The sequence below is a fragment of the Oncorhynchus mykiss genome, chromosome 5 (assembly GCF_057628025.1).
Source record: "Oncorhynchus mykiss isolate SJ-2025 chromosome 5, ASM5762802v1, whole genome shotgun sequence".
NCBI lineage: Eukaryota > Metazoa > Chordata > Actinopteri > Salmoniformes > Salmonidae > Oncorhynchus > Oncorhynchus mykiss.
Window position 1 is genome coordinate 45,712,126 of NC_143026.1, and position 25,165 is coordinate 45,737,290.

The window sequence follows — 25,165 nt, forward strand, 5'->3', positions numbered from 1 at the left end:
AGTCTCGTAGTGAGGACGTTGCTAGATTCATAAACATATTTATGCAATTCTGAAATTTCTTGGAACAAATGACCAAACCATAAAACTAGCTAGCCAGCTATGGGTAATTGTAGCTAGCTACCTGACAGGAGTGCTAGCTATATACGTTAGCGTACTAGGTAACGTTACATTAATAGCTTTAGATTGGTTAATTTTTAAGCTCAACTTCAAGATTTCCTCCAAGGACGCTGCCTCTCCGATCATCACTCTACCTCGCTTGGGCAAGTGACATTTAAGGTACATTAGGAGGTGACGATGTAAAACATAATTCAAGGGATGAGGGTTTAGGACAGAGGGGGCTATCTACTTTGAGTTTGAAACGCAGCCATATGCTTGCTTTGTGTAGTCCTCTTTGATTTAGAAAATACTGTTACACAAACAACATGCTGATTTAGGTCTACACAATCACTGGTAATATCCGGCTGTATAGCTCTACCTCAGTACATTTATTAGCCTCTGTAGCTAGCGATTAGCATTAGCGATTAGTGGCTAACAATTAGCGGATGTAGGCCCAACTTGCTAAGACAAAAGTAGCTGTTTGCAGATGTAAGAAACACAAACTATTAGTGTAATTATAGAATGCTAGTGGATTTATATTGAGAAGCAAATTGAAAACCGTATCATTGTCATCAACATTGTTGCATGCGCTGAATGCCATGCTGACTGAACGCAGGTGTCTCGGGGTCAAGGAACAACAAATGTGCTCCTTGAGTGACAGGAGGCAGCGCTAGGTCTGTGTGGAAAGCGGCATGGAGAAATAGGTCAGAGAGATGACTGAAGTAGCGAAGTAAAATCTAAAAATGGACGTTACACACGGCGTATCACATTTAACAGACTAAATATTTAAAAACCATTGACATATCTGTGCTATTCACTTTGAACTGGATTGTGTTTACAGCATGAGCTGTTGTAAGTAGATGTTTTGAGATTAAAGCGAGAACTGCATGTAGCCACGTGTGCACATTTGTTCATATCCTTTGCTAGTTAGTGAGTTATTAGCCCAGTTATAGATCATTTGTAGTCAGTAATGGGGGAGTGATTGCTTTCCTACAAGAGCACAAAACGTGTACATTTCTACATATCTTTGAGAAGTGAGAGGGGAAAAATAGCTTTTTTTGCATCAATCAACAACAATATTTTCAGTCACCTCCTTGTCTGAAGGACAAACAGGTTCATGTCAAGCCCTGCATGTTTTTTTTTCAAAAGTCATGTGTAATTTAGGACTACATTGAACACCACACATTGGCTGCTACGGTAGGCTGAATGATAAAACAACTATTTCCATGTTAAAATGTTATGTTATTTCTCCATTGTTTTTGATGGTAGACCACTCCGGTAGAGCAAAATTATGATTAAATAGCCACAGTAGCCTACGTGACCACTGTCTGAAAGCGGGTACAGCCTCAGTGTTCAAATTAAACATGCACTGGATGTTGCACAGGATTTTCACAATGTCCAAGTTTGCGCTGAGCAGACCTGAAATTTGCTCAGTGCTGAATTTTTTTGGTTGAGGGAACTTTTCCCAGGACTGCTATCTGACAATACCAATTTCTGGGTTCAAACCTGAATTGCACGCAAGCCACAAGACATGGCTACCCCATGGAGCCAAAAAGCCTAGGCATTAGAATGGGGAGCTTAGGGAAGGTTCACAGAACCACTTCCGTTCCACAGGTGTGAGGTGAGATTTTACCTGTGCGCTGTATGTGATGGCCTCTGCCTCCTCGTCTGTCATGGCCGTTAGGGTGTTGGTCAGCTCCTTCTCGCACGGGTCGTGTAACCCTGGTCCTCCTGGGGGTCATAAGTAGACGAGGAAATCTTCATTTCATTCAACCTTTATTCACACAGGTTACTCTCACTGAGATATAATCTATTTTGCAAGAGATAGCTGTCCAGTGTGACAGCAATATTATTCACATGCTGGCCTTTCATAACGATATTAATATAGATATAGTATCCTTCAATCACTTCTAGTGCCTTCAAAAACGACCTCGTCGAGCGTGGCACATCAGTGAGGCAAACACACCACCTACTCCTTATTACATCATCAGTCAGATGAGCAGTCGTGTCCTGTGCCCCCAGGGTTAACTAAATGAGCCTCTGATTACTACGTCAGTCGATGCTAATGAGTTATGACTTTATGAAATCATCAGAACCTGATTATTTGAAAGTAACAACAGGATTGTTTTTTCCCATGTCAGCTTGTAACAGGGAAAGTGTAAGGCAGAAAGAGAGCGAGACAGAGCAAGAGAGAAAGATAAACAGAGAGTGAGAGAGAGACAGAGACAAAGAGAGACAGGTACAGTGCATTTGGAAAGTATTCAGACCCCTTGACTTATTCCACGTTTTGTTACGGCCTTATTCTAAAATGGATTAAATCAACACACAATACCCCATAATGACATAGCAAAACCAGTTTTTTCCAAATTCTTGCAAATGTATTAAAAATAAAAACGGAAATATCACATAAGTTCACTCAGTACTTTGTTGAAGCAACTTTGGTAGCGATTACAGCCTCGAGTCTTCTTAGGTATGACACTACAAGCTTGACACACCTGTATTTGGGGAGTTTCTCCCATTCGCCTCTGCAGATCAAGCTCTGTCAGGTTGGATGGGGAGCGCTGCTGCACAGATATTTTCAGGTCTCTCCAGAGATGTTCGATCGGGTTCAAGTCCGGGCTCTGGCTGGGCCACTCAAGGACATTGAGACTTGTCCCGAAGCCACTCCTGCGTTGTCTTGGCTGTGTGCCTAGGGTTGTTGTCTTGTTTGTTGTAAGGTGAACCTTTACCCCAGTCTGAGGTCTTGAGCGCTCTGGAGCAGATTTCATCAGGATCTCTCTGTACTTTGCTACGTTCATCTTTCCCTCAAAGCTTGGCATTCAGGCCAAAGAGTTCCATCTTGGTTTCATCAGATCAGTGAATCTTAAAGGCCTGATTCGTGGACTGCTCCAGAGGTTGTGGTCCTTTTGGAAGGTTCTCCCATCTCCACACAGGAACTCTGGAGCTCTTTCAGAGTGACCATTTGGGGTCTTGGTCACCTCCTTGACTAAGGCTCTTCTCCCCCGATTGTTCAGTTTGGCCGGGCGGCCAGCTCTAGGAAGAGTCTTTGTGGTTCCAAGCTTCTTCCATTTAAGAATGATGGAGGCCACTGTGTTCTTGGGGACCTTCAATGCTGCAGATATTTTTTGTGCCTAAACACTATTCTGTCTCGGAGCGCTACGGTCAATTCCTTCGACCTCATGTCAACCTCATGGTTTTTGCTCTGACATGAGCTGTCAACTGTGGGACCTTATATAGACAGGTGTGTGCTTTTTCAAATCATGTCCAGTTAATTTGATATACCACAGGTGGACTCCAAGTTGTAGAAACATCTCAAGGATGATCAATGGAAACAGGATGTACCTGAGCTCAATTTCGAGTCTCATAGCGAAGGGTCTGAATACTTATGTAAGTAAGGTATTTCTGTTATTTATTTTTAATAGATTTGCCAACATTTCTAAAAACTAAAAAACTGTTTTCGCGTTGTCATTCTGAGGTATTGTGTGTAGATTGACAGGGGGGGAAAAAATGTAATACATTTTAGAATAAGGCTCTAACGTAACAAAATGTGGAAAAAGTTAAGGGGTCTGAATACTTTGCGAATGCACTGTAGGTACTGTACCTGGAAGGAGGATTCCTGAGGCGAGACACTCCATGACCCGACGGAGGGCCTCCCCTGCACCAAGCGGCCGGTTACACGTGGCTATGGCCTTCTCACAGATCAGCTCCAGGGGCTGGGGGAGATACCAAGATCAAGATAAAGCAAGAACAGAGAGATCAGATCAGCTGTTAGTGGCACACAAACCAGTATATGTTTGGTCTGAGACACCAGTATAAGTTTGGTCTGAGACACCAGTATAAGTTTGGTCTGAAACACCAGTATATGTTTGGTCTGAAACACTTATATATGTTTGGTCTGAGACTCCAGTAAATGTTTGGTCTGAGACACCAGCATATGTTTGGTCTGAGACACCAGTAAATGTTTGGTCTGAGACACCAGCATATGTTTGGTCTGAGACAGCAGTAAATGTTTGGTCTGAGACACCAGTATATGTTTGGTCTGAGACACCAGTATATGTTTGGTCTGAGACAGTTTTATATGTTTGGTCTGAGACAGTTTTATATGTTTGGTCTGAGACACCAGTATATGTTTGGTCTGAGACACCAGTATATGTTTGGTCTGAGACAGTTTTATATGTTTGGTCTGAGACACCAGTATATGTTTGGTCTGAGACAGTTGTATATGTTTGGTCCGAGACAGTTTTATATGTTTGGTCTGAGACAGTTTTATATGTTTGGTCTGAGACACCAGTAAATGTTTGGTCTGAGACACCAGTATATGTTTGGTCTGAGACAGTTTTAAATGTTTGGTCTGAGACACCAGTAAATGTTTGGTCTGAGACATCAGTATATGTTTGGTCTGAGACAGTTTTATATGTTTGGTCTGAGACACCAGTAAATGTTTGGTCTGAGACACCAGTATAAGTTTGGTCTGAGACACCAGTATAAGTTTGGTCTGAAACACCAGTATATGTTTGGTCTGAAACACCAGTATATGTTTGGTCTGATACACTTATATATGTTTGGTCTGAGACAGCAGTAAATGTTTGGTCTGAGACACCAGTATATGTTTGGTCTGAGACACCAGTATATGTTTGGTCTGAGACAGTTTTATATGTTTGGTCTGAGACACCAGTATATGTTTGGTCTGAGACACCAGTATATGTTTGGTCTGAGACACCAGTATATGTTTGGTCTGAGACAGTTTTATATGTTTGGTCTGAGACACCAGTATATGTTTGGTCTGAGACAGTTGTATATGTTTGGTCTGAGACAGTTTTATATGTTTGGTCTGAGATACCAGTAAATGTTTGGTCTGAGACAGTTTTATATGTTTGGTCTGAGACACCAGTATATGTTTGGTCTGAGACAGTTGTATATGTTTGGTCTGAGACAGTTTTATATGTTTGGTCTGAGACAGTTTTATATGTTTGGTCTGAGACAGGTTTATATGTTTGGTCTGAGACACCAGTATATGTTTGGTCTGAGACAGTTTTATATGTTTGGTCTGAGACACCAGTATATGTTTGGTCTGAGACAGTTTTATATGTTTGGTCTAAGAAATCAGTATATGTTTGGTCTGAGACAGTTTTATATGTTTGGTCTGAGACAGTTTTATATGTTTGGTCTGAGACACCATTATATGTTTGGTCTGAGACACCATTATATGTTTGGTCTGAGACACCATTATATGTTTGGTCTGAGACACCATTATATGTTTGGTCTGAGACAGTTTTATATGTTTGGTCTGAGACACTTATATATGTTTGGTCTGAGAAACCATTATATGTTTAGTCTGGAGACACTTATATATGTTTAGTCTGAGACACCAGTATATGTTTAGTCTGAGACACTAATATATGTTTAGTCTGAGACACCAGTATATGTTTAGTCTGAGACACTAATTTATGTTTGGTCTGAGACACTAATTTATGTTTAGTCTGAGACACTAATATATGTTTAGTCTGAGACACCAGTATATGTTTGGTCTGAGACACTAATATATGTTTAGTCTGAGACACTAATATATGTTTAGTCTGAGACACCAGTATATGTTTAGTCTGAGACACTAATATATGTTTAGTCTGAGACACTAATATATGTTTAGTCTGAGACACCAGTATATGTTTAGTCTGAGACACTAATATATGTTTAGTCTGAGACACTAATATATGTTTAGTCTGAGACACCAGTATATGTTTGGTCTGAGACACTAATATATGTTTAGTCTGAGACACTAATATATGTTTAGTCTGAGACACTAATTTATGTTTAGTCTGAAACACCAGTATATGTTTGGTCTGAGACACTAATTTATGTTTAGTCTGAGACACTAATTTATGTTTAGTCTGAGACACTAATTTATGTTTAGTCTGAGACACTAATTTATGTTTAGTCTGAGACACCAGTATTTGTTTGGTCTGAGACACTAATATATGTTTAGTCTGAGATACTAATATATGTTTAGTGTGAGACACTAATATATGTTTAGTCTGAGATACTAATATATATTTAGTGTGAGACACTAATATATGTTTAGTCTGAAATACCAGTGTATATGTAGTCTGAGACACCAGTACATGTTTAGTCTGAGATACACGTTACACATTGTTTGTGGAGTATCCAACTATACCAGTGTGCTGGAGTTGATTATTTTTCTAATACAGTGTATTTTCACAGGACAAATGGAAATAAGCTAGGTGAGCGAACTACAGTACAGACAGACAGAGACTGACAGACTTACCCATCCTTTCAGCGGCTCCCAGGCTGGTCGTCTATTGCACATGTCTCTCAGGATCCTGAGGATGATGACACACGACTTCAACCCATTTACTCTGGCCTGGAGTCGGAGAAGAGAGGGAAGGTAACACTGAAGCATACACACACTACCAGGAGAGTGCAATAGACACACATTCATATTTAGCTAACGCGAGATTTGATTTGGTTTAGAACAATGCTTTACAGACTGTCACTAGAAAAGGGGTTGAATTATTCACTTGAGGAATATTCGTTCGAGTCTGCAAATAAAGGTTTGGTTGAAAGAGGATACATTATTTTGAGGGAAGCTTTGACATAAATGACAGTCAGGCAGGTTTCGAAACAGCCAAAAGAAACAAAAAGTGTAGCAATTGCTTTTGTAGCCTTACAATAATCTCTCTCTCTCTGTATGTAGGCTATTATACTACACAGGGCATGATTGAGAGATTCGATGAATGAGTCATTTTTGAATGAGAGAAATAGATTTTTTTTTTTTAAATCATATGAATGTTTTCAATTATAGTTGGCAGATAGCTGCCGTTTCAAATCAATTCTGTATTTTTATTAAGTGATTTGATTCATTCATTCATTCATTTTCACGTGATCATAAGGCTACAATGACAATGGAGAGGTGAAGTAGAACTGAGAGCCAACCTGGAACCATTTGGCATGTCGCAGAGCCGCCAGGGCCACCAGGCATCTGTGCCTGTCCAGCATGTCTGCCGGGTCTGTCAGCTCAACACCCTCCACTGGTGAAATAAGAATGGGATATATATATATAGTATAAAGTAGAACATACACACACCGAAGTGTGTGTTTGAGATGGACTGTATATCCACTACTGACGGACTACTCTTTGACTGACCACTCATTGTAGAACAGTCAGTCTGCGGTCGCTGAGTGCAATATAGTCGATCCCAAACACTCCCAGACACATACATTCCTAATCTCAAATGGAACCATAGCCCATACCTCCAAGACATTTGATCTCGGAGGGTTGGAGAGGTGTAGGCAAGTGTACGTTTTCAGCATATCGCTTACGTCTCTGCAATAGGGGTCCATTTGGAATTGGGAAACACACACACGCGACAGAGGGACACACACGTTGACCACGGCAAAGTTCTGTCAGGAGTACAGCGAACGATTGGCTGAGGAGTTGTTCAGATAGTTAGAACTTCCATTCCTTCTCAAGTATCTTAGAAAAGCCATCCACATTTCCAGAACAATGTCAAATAAATATTCTCAATCATTTTCATTTTTATCCTGACACCCATATTTCCTGGACATCTATATATATGATCAGAAAAAAATGTGTCTAGGATGCCAGGCAAAGCTAGGGTTATTATGATAAGACAAAAGCACGTATCTTACATTGTGATTTCAGAATATCTCATTACAATGAGCACATTAGTAAACTCCACTCCATTCCTCTCCATGCACTCAAGCATCATGACTGGTTGCATCACTGCCTGGTATGGCAACTGCCCGGCCTCCGACCGCAAGGCACTACAGAGGGTAGTGTGGACAGCCCAGTACATCCCTGGGGCCAAGCGTCCTGCCATCCAGGACCTCTATATCAGGCGGTGTCAGAGGAAGGCCCTAAAACTTGTCAAAGACTCCAGCCACCCTAGTCACAGACTGTTCTCTCTGCTACCGCATGGCATGTGGCACCGGAGTGCCAAGTCTAGGTCCAAGAGGCTTCTAAACAGCTTCTACCCCCAAGCCATGAGACTCCTAAACATCTAATCAAATGGCTACCCAGACTATTTGCATTGCCCCCCCACCCTCTCTTTTACGCCACTACTACCCTCTGTTACAGTGCCTTGCAAAGTATTCATCCCCCTTGGCGTTTTTCCTATTTTGTTGCATTACAACCTGTAATTTAAATACATTTTTATTTGGATTTCATGTAAGGGACATACACAAAATAGTCCAAATTGGTGAAGTAAAATGAAAAAAATAACTTGTTTCCAAAAGTGGTGCGTGCATATGTATTCACCCACTTTGCTATGAAGCCCCTAAATAAGATACGGTGCAACCAATTACCTTCAGAAGTCACATAATTTGTTAAATAAAGTCCACCAGTGTGCGATCTAAGTGTCACATGATCTCAGCATATTTACACCTGTTCCCGAAAGGCCCCAGAGTCTGCAACACTACTAAGCAAGGGGCATCACCAAGCAAGTGGCACCATGAAGACCAAGGTGCTCTCCAAACAGGTCAGGGACAAAGTTGTGGAGAAGTGCAGATCAGGGTTGGGTTATAAAATAATATCCAAAACTTTAAACATCCCACGGAGCACCATTAAATCCAATATAAAAAAATTGAAAGAATGTGGCACCACAACAAACCTGCCAAGAGAGGGCCGCCCATCAAAACTCACAGACCAGGCAAGGAGGGCAGTAATCAGAGAGGCAACAAAGAGACCAAAGATAACTCTGAAGGAGCTGCAAAGGTCCACAGTATCTGTCCATAGGACGATTTTAAGCCATACACTCCATATAGTTGGGCTTTACGGAAGAGTGGCCAAAAAAAAGCCATTGCTTAAAGAAAAAAATAAGCAAACACGTTTGGTGTTTGCCAAAAGGCATGTGGGAGACTCCCCAAACATATGGAAGAAGGAACTCTGGTTAGATGAGACTAAAATTGAGCTTTTTGGCCATCAAGGAAAACACTATGTCTGGTGCAAACCCAACACCTCTCATCACCCCGAGAACACCATCCCACAGTGAAGCATGGTGGTGGCAGCATCATGCTGTGTGGATGTTTTTCATCGGCAGGGACTGGGAAACTGGTCAGAATTGAAGGAACGATGGATGGTGCTAAATACAGGGAAATTCTTGAGGGAAACTGTTTCAGTCTTCAAGAGATTTGAGACTGGGAGACGGAGGTTCACCTTCCAGCAGGACAATGACCCTAAGCATACTGCTGAAGCAACACTCATGTGGTTTAAGGGGAAACATTTAAATGTCTTGGAATGGCCTAGTCAAAGCCCAGAACTCAATCCAATTGAGAATCTGTGGTATGACTTAAAGATTGCTGTACACCAGTGGAACCAATCCAACTTGAAGGAGCTGTAGCAGTTTTGCCTTGAAGAATGGGCAATAATCCCAGTGGCTAGATGTGCCAAGCTTATAGAGACACACTAATAGACTTGCAGCTGTAATTTCTACAAAAGGTGGCTCTACAAAGTATTGACTTTGGGTGGATGAATAGATATGCACGCTCAAGTTTTCAATTTTTTTGTCTTATTTCTTGTTTGTTTCACCCCCCAAAAATATTTTGCATCTTCAAAGTGGTAGGCACATTGTGTAAATCAAATGATACAAACCCCTCAAAAATCCATTTTAATTCCAGGTTGTAAGGCAACAATTTAGGGAAAATGCCAAGGGGGTGAATACTTTTGCAAGCCACTGTATTATCTATGCATAGTCACTTTAATAACTCTACCTACATGCACATATTACCTCAATTACCTCGACTAACCGGTGCCACCGCACATCGACTCTGTACCGGTACCCCCTGTATATGGTCTCGCTATTGTTATTTTACTGCTGCTCTTTAAATGACTTGTTCCTTTTATTTCTTATTCATATTTTTTTAACTGCATTGTTGGTTAGGGGCTTGTAAGTAAGCATTTCACTGTTGCCTCAGGCGCATGTGACTAACACAATTTGATTTGATTTGAAGCAGCAGGTCAGCAATGGGAATCCTTGTGTGTGTGTGTGTGTGTTTGTGTTTGTGTTTGTGTCTGTACCCAGCTGCTTCTGGAGTGGATTATTACAATGCCTCCATGAAGCAGAGAGCAGGCGAAATAGCCGCAGCACACTCTGTACTCAATGTCCCAGAGAAACTGGCCCATAGCTAGACGAGTGCAGAGAAGATAAAAACAGACCTAAAGCTAATCATAACATCAGCAGTATTTGTCCTGCTACTTATCATACAGCACCCCCAGGTACTGTACCAGCTTTAGTACACTGAGTATGGAGCAGGGAAAAACAAGGCGACTCGTATGGATGAATAAAGTAGCCTGTTATTTTTCTATCCCGTATCGGTTATCTCTCCCGCCATTCAACTATTCCAACACTCTCAGCTACACAGCTACTGCACCAGCTCCTCTACCCTCGGTGTGGATTGAGGACAATAATTTAGCATCGCTATATGGGGCCACTCAAGGCATTACACAGGTTAATTTCACTCATTCCTCTCTTCTCCTTCCCTCTCCCCCAAATCTCTCTCTAACCCTCTCTCTCTCTCTCTCTCTCTCTCACATCATCTCTCCTCCGTCAGACCACCCGACTCAGCTACACAACGAGCTCTGGCTGAGGTTATGAATGGCTCTTTGATACTGACTTTCAGTGCTCCAACCGACACTGACAAATACCGGTTTATCCAACAGGAAGTGCAAACAAATTCAAGGTTTGTTTTGCAGCATCTCATCTGGTTCAAAATAAATCACGAACCTCCTTCACATGAATGATTGATTATGAATTACATTACGGCACAATTGTGAAATCTATACATTGATCTGAACACAAAATAAGAGAGCAGTAGTATAATTTATAATTCCATTACGGGTCAGAAAGCGGTGTCAGAAAGAGCACTTATTGAAACTTGAAATGGATACATTCTGCACCGTAATAGGTTCCATAAGACGCTGCCTAATAGGATACATAAAGCATTGCCTATCGATCTTAAAGGAATATATACAGCCTCGGTATCTATTGAAATGGAGTGGCTCTCAACGCGGCGTGCCATCCAGAATGGGCAATATTCCACTTTTGAAATGGCCACGCTCTTTTTAGCGGAGTACGGACACCACTGGGACTGATGGTGGGCTCGTACAAATGACCATCCAGGCAAGGCACAGCGGGCGATATCACACCCGTAGATACATGTTGAACGAAGGTCTGCTGAGACCAAAACACTGCAATTTGTTTAATCGCTAATTCGAATGGAGAGAGTGTCGTGCCTCATCTTGTAATGCAACGGTACTAGACTCTGGAGACGGCCTTATTCTTTAAGCTATGTACTGTACAGACTGTGTACAGACACACTGTTTACAGACAGACACCTAGCCTGTGTTCATACCAATTGCTGTGATGAGTTCCTGTTGCCAGCGAGTTGCTGTGGGACACTGAGCCGTTCCTCACTGCGACAGGGCCCTTGACTGACCCGCTAGTCTCTCGCCGGAAATACAACCGGTACGGGGGGAGGGATAGTTCCCCTTGATCTACAGCCGCCCCCGTGTCATCTCTCATCTCTCACTCAGACCTTACTGTCGAGCAAGCTGGACCAGCACCACGATGGATGGGTGCGTTCCTGCCTCCGCTATTGATTTTGTCGGGGTCTAGATGTCTCCCTCTCCCTCCCTCTCTGTGTTCCAAACAGCACCCTATTCCCTATATAGTGCACTACTTTTGACCAGGGCCCATAGGGATTCGAGTGTGATTTGGGATGCAAACCCCTACCTCACGCCCATCTCCTCTTCCCAATTACACCAACACGCCACACTCCCCCCACCAGTAGGCTACCACCGACAGAGGAGGAGAGATAGGACAGGAACGGCTGCCATTTTATAACCCCTTTTGAGGGATGTTGTTTAGCAATGTTTCGGCTCTCACAACATCACTTTACAGTGAACAGTCTCAAAGTGACAAACTACCCAGGTATGTGAAAGAGATGGAGAATGTGATGATGAGAAAGAAAGGAATGTGGTGGCTGGGTGTCGATCAGATCTGTGTTATTTTCACCCCGGCCTTTTCTGTATGGTTTCTTTGGTCTCACGCGAACCTCATCTTACTCAGTCAAGGGTTAGTGAGGACCCGGGGAAAATAGACCGTTAAACAGACAGGGAGAGAAGATAGACAGAGGAAAGTGGTAGAAAGATAGACGGTGGTGTCTTATCTGCAGAGAGAACATGTGTATTCTAGGGTGGGGCTCCGACTCTGCCCTGTCCCGTCTCCCTGTCCCAGCCCCCAAAAAAATTGTCAAAGACTCCAGTCACCCAAGTCATAGACTGTTCTCTCTGCTACCGCACGGGCAAGCGGTACCGGGGCGCCAAGTCTTAGGACCAAAAGGCTTTTTAACAGCATCTACCCCCAAGCCATAAGACTGCTGAACAACTAATCAAATGGCCACCTGGACTATCTACATAGCAGCCCCCCCCCCCCCCCCCCCCCCTTTGTTTTTACAATGCTGCTACTTGCTGTTTATTATCTATGCATAGTCACTTTACAAATTACCTTGACTATCCTGTACCCCTGCACATTGACTCAGTACCGGTACACCCTGTATATCGCCTCGTTATTCTTATGTACATTTATTGTGTTACTTTTTGATTGATAAAATTGTGTAAACTTTCGTTTATTTAGTAAATATTTGATCAACTCCATTTCTTGACCTGCATTGTTGGTTAAGGGCTTGTAAAGTAAGCATTTCACAGTAAGGTCTACACTGTTGGTTAAGGGCTTGTAAAGTAAGCATTTCACAGTAAGGTCTACACTGTTGGTTAAGGGCTTGTAAAGTAAACATTTCACGGTGTTGTATTCGGCGCATGTGACAAATCAAATTTGACTCGATTTTCCTTCTCCCAGTCCTCTGGCTGTTTGGTTAGTCAAGAGAGGCCCATGGGTAAAATGTAGAGTGTTGGTGTTGACCATGATACATGCTACAGGGCTGCTGAGGCAGCATAGTAGGGTGAAGAATCACTATGACCGCGACTATGTTTACCACTTTTCTTCTGGCTTTTAGGAAAGCACGTCATTACAGATTTGTGACTAATATGGCCCAGACTGCTGGATAAATGACTTTATGTTACAGAGTGGTCTGTGTGTGCGTGTGTAACGGATGTGAAACGGCTAGCTTAGTTAGCGGTGGTGCGAGCTAAATAGCGTTTCAATCGGTGACGTCACTTGCTCTAAGACCTTGAAGTAGTAGTTCCCCTTGCTCTGCAAGGGCCGCGGCTTTTGTGGAGTGATGGGTAACAATGCTTTGTGGGTGACTGTTGTTGATGTGTGCAGAGGGTCCTTGGTTTGCGCCCGGGTATGGGCGAGGGGACGGTTTAAAGTTATACTGTTACACGTGCGTGTGTGTGTGTGTGTGTGTACAGTGGCTTGCGAAAGAATTCCCCCACCTTGGCATTTTTCCTATTTTGTAGCCTTACAACCTGGAATAAAAAAAGTTTTTTGGGAAGGTTTGTATCATTTGATGTGCACAACATGCCTACCACTTTCAAGATGCAAAATAATTTTCATTGTGAAACAAAAATATATGAATGAGTGATGGTCAAACAGCATAGGCAAGATCTACTGCATCTTGCCTATGCCGTTCGGCCATCGCTCATTCATATATTTTTATGTACATATTCTTATTCATTCCTTTACACTTGTGTGTATAAGGTAGTTGTTGTGAAATTGTTAGGTTAGATTACTTGTTAGATATTACTGCATGGTCGCAACTAGAAGCTCAAGCATTTCGCTACACCCGCATTAACATTTGCTAACCATGTGTATGTGATTTGATAAGAAATAACAAACAAAAAAATGTAAACTTGAGCGTGCATAACTATTGACCCCCCAAAGTCAATACTTTGTAGAGCCACCTTTTGCAGAAATTACAGCTGCAAGTCTCTTGGGGTATGTCTCTATAAGCTTGGCACATCTAGCCACTGGGATTGTTGCCCATTCTTCAAGGCAAAACTGCTACAGCTCCTTCAAGTTGGATGGGTGCCACTGGTGTACAGCAATCTTTAAGTCATACCACAGATTCTCAATTGGATTGAGGTCTGGGCTTTGACTAGGCCATTCAAAGACATTTAAATGTTTCCCCTTAAACCACTCATGTGTTGCTTTAGCAGTATGCGTAGGGTCATTGTCCTGCTAGAAGGTGAACCTCCTTCCCAGTCTCAAATCTCTGGAAGACTGAAACAGTTTCCCTCAAGAATTTCCTGTATTTAGCGCATCCATCACTCCTTCAATTCTGACCAGTTTCCCAGTCCTTGCTGATGAAATACATCCACACAGCATGATGCTGCCACCACCATGCTTCAATGTGGGGTGGTGTTCTCGGGGTGATGAGTGGTGTAGGGTTTGCGCCAGACATAGTGTTTTCCTTGATGGTCAAAAAGCTACATTTTAGTCTCCTCTGACCAGAGTTCCTTCTTCCATATGTTTGGGGAGTCTCTTCCATAAAGCCCAGCTCTGTGGAATGTATGGCTTAAAGTGGTCCTATAGACAGATACTGTGGACCTTTGCAGCTCCTTCAGAGTTATCTTTGGTCTCTTTGTTGCCTCTCTGATTAATGCCCTCCTTGCCTGGTCGGTGAGTTTTGGTGGACGGCCCTCTCTTGGCAGGTTTGCTGTGGTGCCATATTCTTTCCATGTTTTAATGGCGCTCTGTGGGATGTTCAAAGTGTTTGATATTTTTTTTATAACCCAACCCTGATCTGTACTTCTCCACAACTTTGTCCCTGACCTGTTTGGAGAGCTCCTTGGTCTTCATGGTGCCACTTGCTTGGTGATGCCACTTGCTTAGTAGTGTTGCAGACGCTGGGGCCTTTTGGAAACAGGTGTATATATGCTGAGATCATGTGACACTTAGATCGCACACAGGTGGACTTTATTTAACTAATTATGTGACTTCTGAAGGTAATTGGTTGCACCAGATCTTATTTAGGGGCTTCATAGCAAAGGGGGTGAATACATATGCACGCACCACTTTTGGAAACAAGTTATTTTTTTCATTTTACTTCACCAATTTGGACTATTTTGTGTATGTCCACTACATGAAATACAAATAAAAATGTATTTAAATTACAGGTTGTAATGCAACAAAATAGGAAAAACACCAAGCGGGATGAATACTTTTGCAAGGCACTATACGTGCACACTGTGCGCAAGTTTGATGAAGAGTTAGTGTCGAGGGAATATGGCATCTTGTCTTATCCATGTATTGTCTCCCCAAGGCAGGAGGATTGGAATATGGGTGTAGCTTTGGGAGAGGGCCATGGATATATTTTCAAAGCTTACTGTGTCCCAGTGGAGTCCTGCTAACAACACTAGTGCTGCTGCTCTCTGCAGTAGCATAAATCATACACACAGATGTGCGCACAAACATGCGTATGCAAACCTACACACCTCAATACCTCCCCCCTCTATGTCCATGTAAAGACCAACTCATTTTATTTCCCCCTTAACCCCATTTCACTACCTCCGTTGGAAGAGAAAAAGACACACATAAACACAAAAACAACAGTGAAACAGATGTGATTGTGGTACCTTGTTCGTCCGTGTCGCTGTCCTCTCTCATCTGCGGGGAGGTGAGGGTGACCTTCAGGGTGAGTTTTGGCTCTGTCGTACTACACACCAAGATGGCTGCCTCTGGCACACAGCGTTGCACCTCATACTTGTCTTCGGTTAACTTCTGTTAGGGGTCAGAGGTCAATAACAGCAGGCGTTAAAGGTCACAGCCAGGACAAACTGCACTTGACCCATGGCTTGGGTCATGACAATCTCAGCTGGTCTCAGTCCAGGCTGTGCAAGCCGTTAAGAGCAAGCCAAATCACCAACAGTGCATTACACACACACACACACAGACAATGCATTTACAAAGCAGATTATGAGAAGAGAGAGCGAGGGGGAGAATAAAAAGAAAGAAAGAAAAAAGGGCCCTGATTGAAAACAACATTGTTTGATGTAGAGGCTGAAAGCTAGTTCTGTCGCTATAATCCCTTGTATTAATGCCAGCCACACAATTACAATGTGCATGTCCTTTTTATGCATTCTTCCCACACACACACAATTACGATGTGTGTGTGTGTGTGTGTGTGTGTGTGTGTGTGTGTGTGTGTGTGTGTGTGTGTGTGTGTGTGTGTGTGTGTGTGTGTGTGTGTTAGTCCTTTTTATTAATTCTCCTCTCATACAAGGGAAATCAATTACCTCTGGCCCCAGTGATCCGGCTTAAGATCAGATGATGAATTTTAGAGTGTCAGCAGCACTCAGACAGCCATACACACTGATACACACACACACACACACAAAGAATCATAAACCCGCGCACAGACATAAAGACACACGCAAATACACTACCAAAGATACATAAAAAAACACACACACAACCTCAAGGATACATAGCTAGTGTGTTGGCTGTTTAACTGTGCAGCGAGCCACACAGGACCAATCTGCAATCCATTACAATGTGATCTAAAGCACTGGGATGCTGACTCCCACTCATGACGCTGGATGCCTCTCTGACCGGCTATTTAACATGGAGGGGGCCGGCAAGAGAAGAGAGGGAGGGAGAGGGGGCCATGGAAGAGGGGGAGAGAGGAGATGGGAAAGGGCTTGGGGTAAAAAGACAGAACCATAAATGTCCCACAAGTTTCACACAACATTCCACTGACATATGGGAAAACAAGCCAAAATGTATCTCTGATATGGCTATGAGCATGTGCTAACATGGAAATGTAGGCCTCAATTTAAACCAAGGCCAAGAAAATGCTGCTATTGGTATACTATGAACTCTACACCAAGCTATATGAGGCCATATATACACAGGCAGTCAGGAAACAAAGGCAAGCTTTTTTAAACAGAAATTTGCATCCTGTAGCACAAACTCCAAAAAGTTCTGGGACACTGTAAAGTCCATGGAGAATTAGCGCACCTCCTCACAGCTGCCCACTGCACTGAGGCTAGGAAACACTGTCACCACCGATAAATCCACGATAACGCACGACAACGCTCTAACCACTAGGCTACCCTGCCGCCACAAATCTGGACCCTCTCTTTCTATTGCAACCCCTATATTACTAGCCTGTTCAACCTCTCTTTAGTATCGTCTGAGATCCCTAGATTGGAAAGCTGCCGCGGTCATCCCCCTCTTCGAAGGGGGAGACACTCTTGACCCAAACTGTTACAGACCTATTTCTATCCTTCCCTGCCTTTCTAAGGTCTTCGAAAGCCAAGTTAAAACCTTTTACGGCTGCTGTCCCTGTACAGGGATCAACATCAGCGGAAATTTCAGAGTGACAACTAATAGTACTCGATACAACTCAAACTTTCATTAAAACACACATGCAGGGTACTCAATTAAAGCTACACTCGTTGTGAATCTAGCCAACATGTCAGATTTTTTAAATGCTTTTCGGCGAAAGCATGAGAAGCTATTATCTGATAGCATGCAACACCCCAATATACCTGAAGGAGATGTAAACAAAATAATTAGCGTAGCCGGCGCTACACAAAACGCAGAAATAAAATATAAAACATTCATTACCTTTGACGAGCTTCTTTGTTGGCACTCCTATATGTCCCATAAACATCACAATTGGGTCTTTTTTTTCGATTAAATCCGTCCATGTATACCCAAAATGTCCATTTATGAAGCCCGTCTGATCCATGAAAAAGCACCGTTCCAAAACGCAACGTCATTTTTTTAAATTAAAAAAGTTGCCTATAAACTGTGACAAAACACTTCAAACTACTTTTGTAATCCAACTTTAGGTATTAGTAAACGTTAATAATCGATCAAATTGATCACGGGGCGATCTGTATTCAATAGCAGCACGTTTTGAAATCGTGGTCCATATTCTCTCTTTCATAACTTCCTCTGGTGTACTCGACGACAGGAAGTGCCTATTCCTCATTTTACCAAGGATAAATTTAATTGACAGTCAATTGACAATTAAATCAATTGACAGTACTGGTGACATCGTGTGGAAGCTGTAGGCATTGTAAACTGGGCCCTATCTATTTTCCCTTGCCATAGACAATACAGAGACTGGCGGAGGGATATTTTGGGGGGATTTTTTGTGAACAGTTTTCCTTGGGATTTTTCCTGCTAAACACGTTCTGTTATAGTCACAGACATGATTTAACCAGTTTTATAAACTTCAGAGTGTTTTCTATCCACACATACTAATCATATGGATATACTATATTCCTGGCATGAGTAGCAGGACGTTGAAATGTTGCGCGATTTTTAACAAAAAGCTGCAAAAATTCACAGCCTCTTTAAATTAACAAACAGATCACCAACCATTTCGAATCCCACCGTACCTTCTCCGCTACGCAATCTGGTTTCCGAGCGGGTCATGGGTGCACCTCAGCCACGCTCAAGGTACTAAACGATATTATAACCATCATCAATAAAAGACAATACCGTGCAGCCTTCTACATCAACCTGGCCAAGGCTTTCGACTCTGTCAATCACCGCATTCTTATCGGAAGACTCAACAGCTTTGGTTTCTCAAATGACTGCCTTGCCTTGTTCACCAACTACTTCTCAGATAGAGTTCAGTGTGTCAAATCGAAATGTTGTCTGGACCGCTGGCAGTCTCGAAGGGGGTGCCACAGGGTTAAATTCTCGGGCCGACTCTTTTCTCTGTATACATCAATGATGTTGCTCTTGCTGCTGGTGATTCTCTGATCCACCTCTATGCAGACAACACCCTTCTGTATACTTCTGGCACTTCTTTGGACGCTGTGTTAACAAACCTCCAGATAAGCTTCAATGCCATACAACACTCCTTCAGTGGCCTCCAACTGCTCTTAAATGCAAGTAAAACTAAATGCATGCTCTTCAACCGATCGCTGCCCACACCTGCCCGCCAGTCTAGCATCACTACTCTGAACGGTTCTGACTTAGAATACGTGGACAACTACAAATACCTAGGTGTCTGGTTAGACTGTAAACTCTCCTTCCAGACTTACATTAAGCATGTCCAATCCAAAATTAAATCCAGAATAAGCTTCCTATTTCACAACAAAGCATCCTTCACTCATGCTGCCAAATATACCCTCGTAAAACTGACTATCCTACCGATCCTTGACTTCGGCGATGTCATTTACAAAATAGCCTCCAACACTCTACTCAGCAAATTGGATGTAGTCTATCACAGTGCCATCCATTTTGTCACCAAAGCCCCATATACTACCCACCACTGTGCCCTGTATACTCTCGTTGGCTGGCCCTCGCTTCATATTCGGCACCAAACCCACTTGCTCCAGATCATCTATAAAAGTCTTTGCTAGGTAAAGCCCCGCCTTATCACAGCTCACTGGTCACCATAGCAGCACCCACTCGTAGCACGTGCTCCAGCAGGTATATTTCACTGGTCATCCCCAAAGCCAACTCCTCCTTTGGCCGCCTTTCCTTCCAGTTCTCTGCTGCCAATGACTGGAACAAATTGCAAAAATCACTGAAGCTGGAGTCTTATATCTCCCTCACTAACTTTAAGCATAAAGCTGTCGGAGCAGCTTACCGATCACTGTACCTGTACACAGCCAATCTGTAAATAGCCCTCCCAACTACCTCATCCCCATATTGTTTTTTTTTTTTTTTTTTGCTCCTTTGCACGCCAGTATCTATACTTGCACATTCATCTTCTGCACTATCTATCACTCCAGTGTTTAATTGCTAAATTCTAATTATTTCGCCACTATGGCCTATTTATTGCCTTACCTCCCTAATCTTACTACATTTGCACACACTGTACACAGATTGTTCTACTGTGTTTTTGACTGTTCATTTATTTATCCCATGTGTAAGTCTGTGTTGTTTGTGTCACACTGCTTTTCTTTATCTTGGCCAGGGATCATCTTGCTTTATCTTGGCCAGTTGTAAATGAGAACTTGTTCTCAAATGGCCTACCTGGTTAAATAACGTGAAATAAAGAAAGAAAAATAATATTGTGTTGAGGATTAGGAAGTATACCGTGACACTTCCTATGAGTATACCAGTTCATGTAGCTAAGGTTAACCATTGAACTAGATGTATGCTCACGCAAGCATGTGTTTGTGTTTTCCGTTGCCACCGCGCATGCGCGCGTGTGTGTGTTTGTGCTCGTGCCGTGACCACATGTGTGTGTGTGTATCCGTGCGCGGGTGAATACCTCTGCTGCCATATCTGTGTTTGACTAATTAGGAAACCTCCTGGCTGACAGTCCTATATTAATTACACATGGTAGCAGATTATATATAGAACCGTAGCCTCTCGTCTCCTGGGTTCTGTTGCTGCCCTCTCCACGACGACTGCACTATGAGGAGAGGTTGGGTCAGGCATTACAAAACCCGATCTAGCCAGACCTTCTGCGCACAGGCACCGAGTGTCTCCTATCTACAGGTGGAGAATACACGAGTCCAATATAGTACAGACTGCTGAATGAATGGGTTCCATAGCACAGAGCAGTGTGTGTGTGTGTGTGTGTGTGTGTGTGTGTCAGGGTTTCCGTGGCGCCGGACAACGTGACCGGGAAGATTTTAATTTACTGGCCATTTGAGAAATTTACCGGACTCATTTGCATTGGGTGCATATAACCCATTAGGGCATCCACCCGCTGTGCTTAGAATGAGAGAAATCACATTTAAATTATGGTAATTCATCTTAACAGAACATGCAACTCCTGTAATAAAACATCATTTTCAAACATTTGCCAAAATGCAATTCACAGAAGAACACCATTCTAAACAGCACACCTGATGCGAGCAGTTAAATACATGACAGAGATGAAACTCTCAGGTAGAAACGTAAAAAGTGGGAGAATCTAAAGATGTAGCTAATATAACTAGGATTGTGCCTTCGGCTTCTGGACAACGAAATAAAGTTGATTTGAAAACCAGTAGAACAGGAGAGAAATCCTGTTTTCAATGGCATACGAAGAAGTCTTTATAAAAGAATTGCCTGCGCATTTCTATGGTCAGATTTTTAATAGGCTTCTTTGAAACAAGGTAAGAAAGACGCTCCTCACAATATGAAGTAAAAAGTTCAGGTTGCAAATCACTTAAGTAGATGCATACTGCTTCCAGCTCACATTGCAAAATGATGGGTGACGCGCTGATGTAGCCTGCCGACTGTTGCCTATGCACCTGAATGGCGAATGGGAGAGGCGCTTCAATTCGTCTATGCACCTGAATGGCGAATGGGAGAGGCGCTTCAATTACCAGCTGAGAAACAAAAAGAGTAGCTCTTAATCGCGGTCACAACGTTTTTTTTTTAAACACGCGATTGCGTTTAGAATTGTTCCGCAATGACGGAGCTTATAAAAGCCCACGTTTCACTCCGGTAGCAACGAGCTGATTGGGGAGCTGCAGTAGCAGCTCGTGTGCCGTCTGATAAGTGATATTCCCCTCAAAATAGGTACGCTGTGAGCAAGTGATACATAAGATGCATGACGACTAACGAAAATACACACAATTAAATTCCACTACATTTAGCAAATGAATCCATAGACTGATAAGCACGAGGGCCAAATGTATTACATCGAGTGATATTTCCATTAACGAATAAAAAATATTATTTTGTCTACTCGAAGATAGCTGGTCTGTCAGTAAACAATTTGAGGTTGACTTAGAAGCAATGCAAATATCAAGGTACTATCAATTATCAACTATCAATATCAAGCTATATGGACACTCAATCATACTTTTGAATGGTAAGTTTACAAACATATGTTATAGTAAATAGATTTGAAACTTGCATCTCATTATGGTGAAACAGATTTGGCTCTTCTTTGAAAATATACATTGTAGAATAATAGTGAAGACATCAAATATTATGAAATAACAAATATGGAATCATGTAGTAACCAAAAAGGGATCGTTTTTTCCTGCCATCAATTTGGCCGGAAACAATTGCATTTATCAAAGTTTTTGCTTTTCATTTTCGTGTTTGTTTGCGTCCGTCTCTCTCATATCTCTTACTTGTATCTGCAGGGGCAGGTTGTCACAGACAGTGCACAGCAGTGCATCAGTGGGTTTCTCTCTACACATCAGCACCAGCTCCAGATCCATGTCCTGTTTGATGAGGAGCCCTTTAGCCACCAGGCCGATCCTCATCACCCCACACAGCACACCTCCACCGGGCTCCCTGAGGACAACAGGGTTACACTTAAAACATCGGATAGGTTAACTAACCAACTAACTACCTAAACTACATAAACTGTACTACTACATGAGTTATTAGAGAAAACAGATAAATGTCAAGTCGTAAATTGAATTCCATAACATCAAGGCTCAACATTTCCCAATATCTGGAAATAGAAAATAGCCAATACAAAATGACTGTCGACCTGGCAGACACGCAACAGAACACCAGAGACCTATATCGCAGCGTGCATCAGTCGGGAACCCCACCTGCTGCTGCTGTCTGTGCAGTCATCTGGGCTGGCGCTGGGACTAACGTCGGGGTCGTCGTTAAGGTCGTCGTCATGGTCAGCACTACCGTCCTCTGTCATTGTGCTGTCTGTGGGGTTCGGCTGGCCGTCTGTCTGGCCGGCTGCTGCGTCTGCCTGGCTGTTACTCTGCACCGATTGGACATTGCTCTGGTCTATCCAATCAGAGACGTGTTTAAGGGCACCCTCCACGGTGGACACCAGGGTCTGGACCGCCTCCAGTTCAGACGACGATGGGTAGATGGTGGAGTGTTTGGCCATGACGTGACGGTCATCATTACCGAACGAACGGAAGGACCTCTTTAGGGGGGGAGAGAAGAGGTAAAGAAAAAGAGAGGAAGATAGATAAGAGGGAGAGAGAGAGGAGGATGGAAGGAGAGTGAGTTAGAAACACAATGAACAGTTCACACACACACACACACACACACACACACACACACACACACATACAAACACACCCCTCTGTTTCCAAACTATTTCTCTATTTTCTATTTCTTGCAAACACAGCCAGTCTTGTTAGTAGTTCCAAGGGCACCTCTGGAGAAAAGCATTCAGCAGCAGATTAAACTTTAATCAATCAAACTCACCTCAGCTTCAACGGATGGCCAAACAAACGTCTGCCCAGGTAACATATCCTCTAACAGCCCTGTCTGCTCTGCTCTGTTCACACCCTGTCCTGTGCCGTGTGTGTGTGTGTGTTCTCACCATGCCCTGTGCTGCTGCTCCCTGCAACCGGCCGTATTGTAGTTCACTATGGAGAGGCCACTACTGGCAACTTGAATTCCATTTGCACGCTTACACACACCTCTCACCACACCCCTGTCAAACTGAACTATCTCCTAGAGCAGTGCCGGGGAGACGCAGCCAGCATTACAACGTCTGGCAACACTTTGATCTCTCAGTCTGTGTGTGTGTGTGTGTGTGTGTGTGTGTGTGTGTGTGTGTGTGTGTGTGTGTGTGTGTGTGTGTGTGTGTGTGGTTAATAACTTCAGAAAGTATTCACATCTCTTGACTTTTTTCCACATTTTTTTCGTGTTAAACCTAGAATTTAAAATGAATTAAATTGAGATTTTGCATCACTGGCCCACTCACAGTAACACAATATGAATACTGGTACTCAGTGATGTGTTGGATTTGCCCCAAATATACCGCTTTGTATTCAGGACATAAAGTTCATTTCTTTGTAATATGTTTTGCAGTTTTACTTTACTATCTTATCGCAAACATGATTGCCTTCATTTGTTTGGACCCCAGGAAGAGTAGTTGCTGCTTTGGCATTAAGCACCTCCCTCTGCAACTGGATCCTGGACTACCCTAGGTGGTAAGGGTAGGCAACAACACATCTGCCATGCTGATCCTCACCACGGGGGCCCCTCAGGGGTACGTGCTTAGTCCCCTCCTGTACTCCCTGTTCACCCCCGACTGCGTGTCCAGGCACGACTCCAACACCATCATTATGTTTTTGAAAAGTATAATGGTCAAATCTTGCACAATCCAGGTGTGGAAAGCGCTTAGAAAATTACCCAGAAAGACTCACAGCTGTAATCACTGCCAAATGTGCTTCTACAAAGTATTGACTCAGGGTTGTGAATATTTACGTAAATGAGATATTCCTTTTTATTTTTTAAACTCTGTCTAAAAACATTAGTGTGTGTGTAGATGGGTGAGAAAAACAACAACAATTGAATCCATTTTGAATTCAAGATGTAACTCAACAAAATGTGGAATAAGTCGAGGGGTATGAATACTTTCTGAAGGCACTGCCAGCACATGTATCATCCTTATGGGTGGGAAATCAATTTAAAGCCAATGACAGCCTCCATCTGATGGCAGCGACCCCAGCACCTCACACTGTCTGCCCCCTCTCCTAACCATCCTCAATCAAGTCGAATTCAATTGCATCCTAACCTCCCTGACTCCCCCACCTCATCTAATTCAATCAAGCAACCAGCTCTCAGCCTCCCCCTGATTCTCCCGCACTGCTAAGGGGGAGGAGGGAACAGCAGTGCTGGGGGAACTGGCCCCATTCTCTTATCTATTTCAAATTCACATCTCTACATTTTATTATTATCATCATATATTCACCCCCCCCCCCCCCCCCCGTGGTATCCAATTGGCAGTTATAGTCTTGTCTCACCACTGAAACTCCCGTATGGACTCAGGAGAGGCGAAGGTCGAGAGCCGTGCCTCCTCCAAAACACAACCCAACCAAGCCGCACTGCTCCTTGACACAATGCCCACTTAACCCGGAAGCCAGCTGCACCAATGTGTCGGAGGAAACACCGTACACCTGGCAACCGTGTCAGTGTGCACCGCACCCGGCCAGCCACAAGAGTCGCTAGTGCGCGATGGGACAAGGACATCCTGCCGGCCAAACCCTCCCATAACCCGGACGACGCTGGGCCAACTATGTGCCACCCCATGGGTCTCCCGGTCGCGGCCGGCTGCGACATAACCTGGACTCGAACCCAGAATCTCTAGTGGCACAGGTAGCACCGTGATGCAGTGCCTTAGACCACTGCTCCACTCACCCCAAATCAAATCAAAGTTTATTTGTCACATGCGCGCTGCATACAACAGGTGTAGTGAACAGTGAAATGCTTAC

The 25,165-nt window shown here is 43.2% G+C and overlaps 1 protein-coding gene across 13 annotated transcripts in view; it reads right to left on the reverse strand.

Annotated features, from left to right (window-relative positions):
• Positions 1-25,165, reverse strand: part of LOC110523936 (spermatid perinuclear RNA-binding protein) — a 125,715-nt gene that overhangs the window by 25,872 nt on the left and 74,678 nt on the right. For 8 of the 13 annotated variants that reach the window (XM_021603093.3, XM_021603091.3, XM_090235007.1 and 5 more), the window contains 7 exons: positions 22,523-22,860; positions 22,091-22,256; positions 15,671-15,815; positions 7,048-7,142; positions 6,380-6,475; positions 3,698-3,809; positions 1,730-1,827 (listed from right to left, as the gene is read on the reverse strand). In XM_021603093.3, coding sequence (XP_021458768.3) covers positions 1,730-1,827; positions 3,698-3,809; positions 6,380-6,475; positions 7,048-7,142; positions 15,671-15,815; positions 22,091-22,256; positions 22,523-22,860 — 1,050 coding nt within the window. The remainder of the gene's footprint in view (positions 1-1,729; positions 1,828-3,697; positions 3,810-6,379; positions 6,476-7,047; positions 7,143-15,670; positions 15,816-22,090; positions 22,257-22,522; positions 22,861-25,165) is intronic. The other 5 variants (XM_090235012.1, XM_090235013.1, XM_090235014.1 and 2 more) reach the window with 1 other exon arrangement.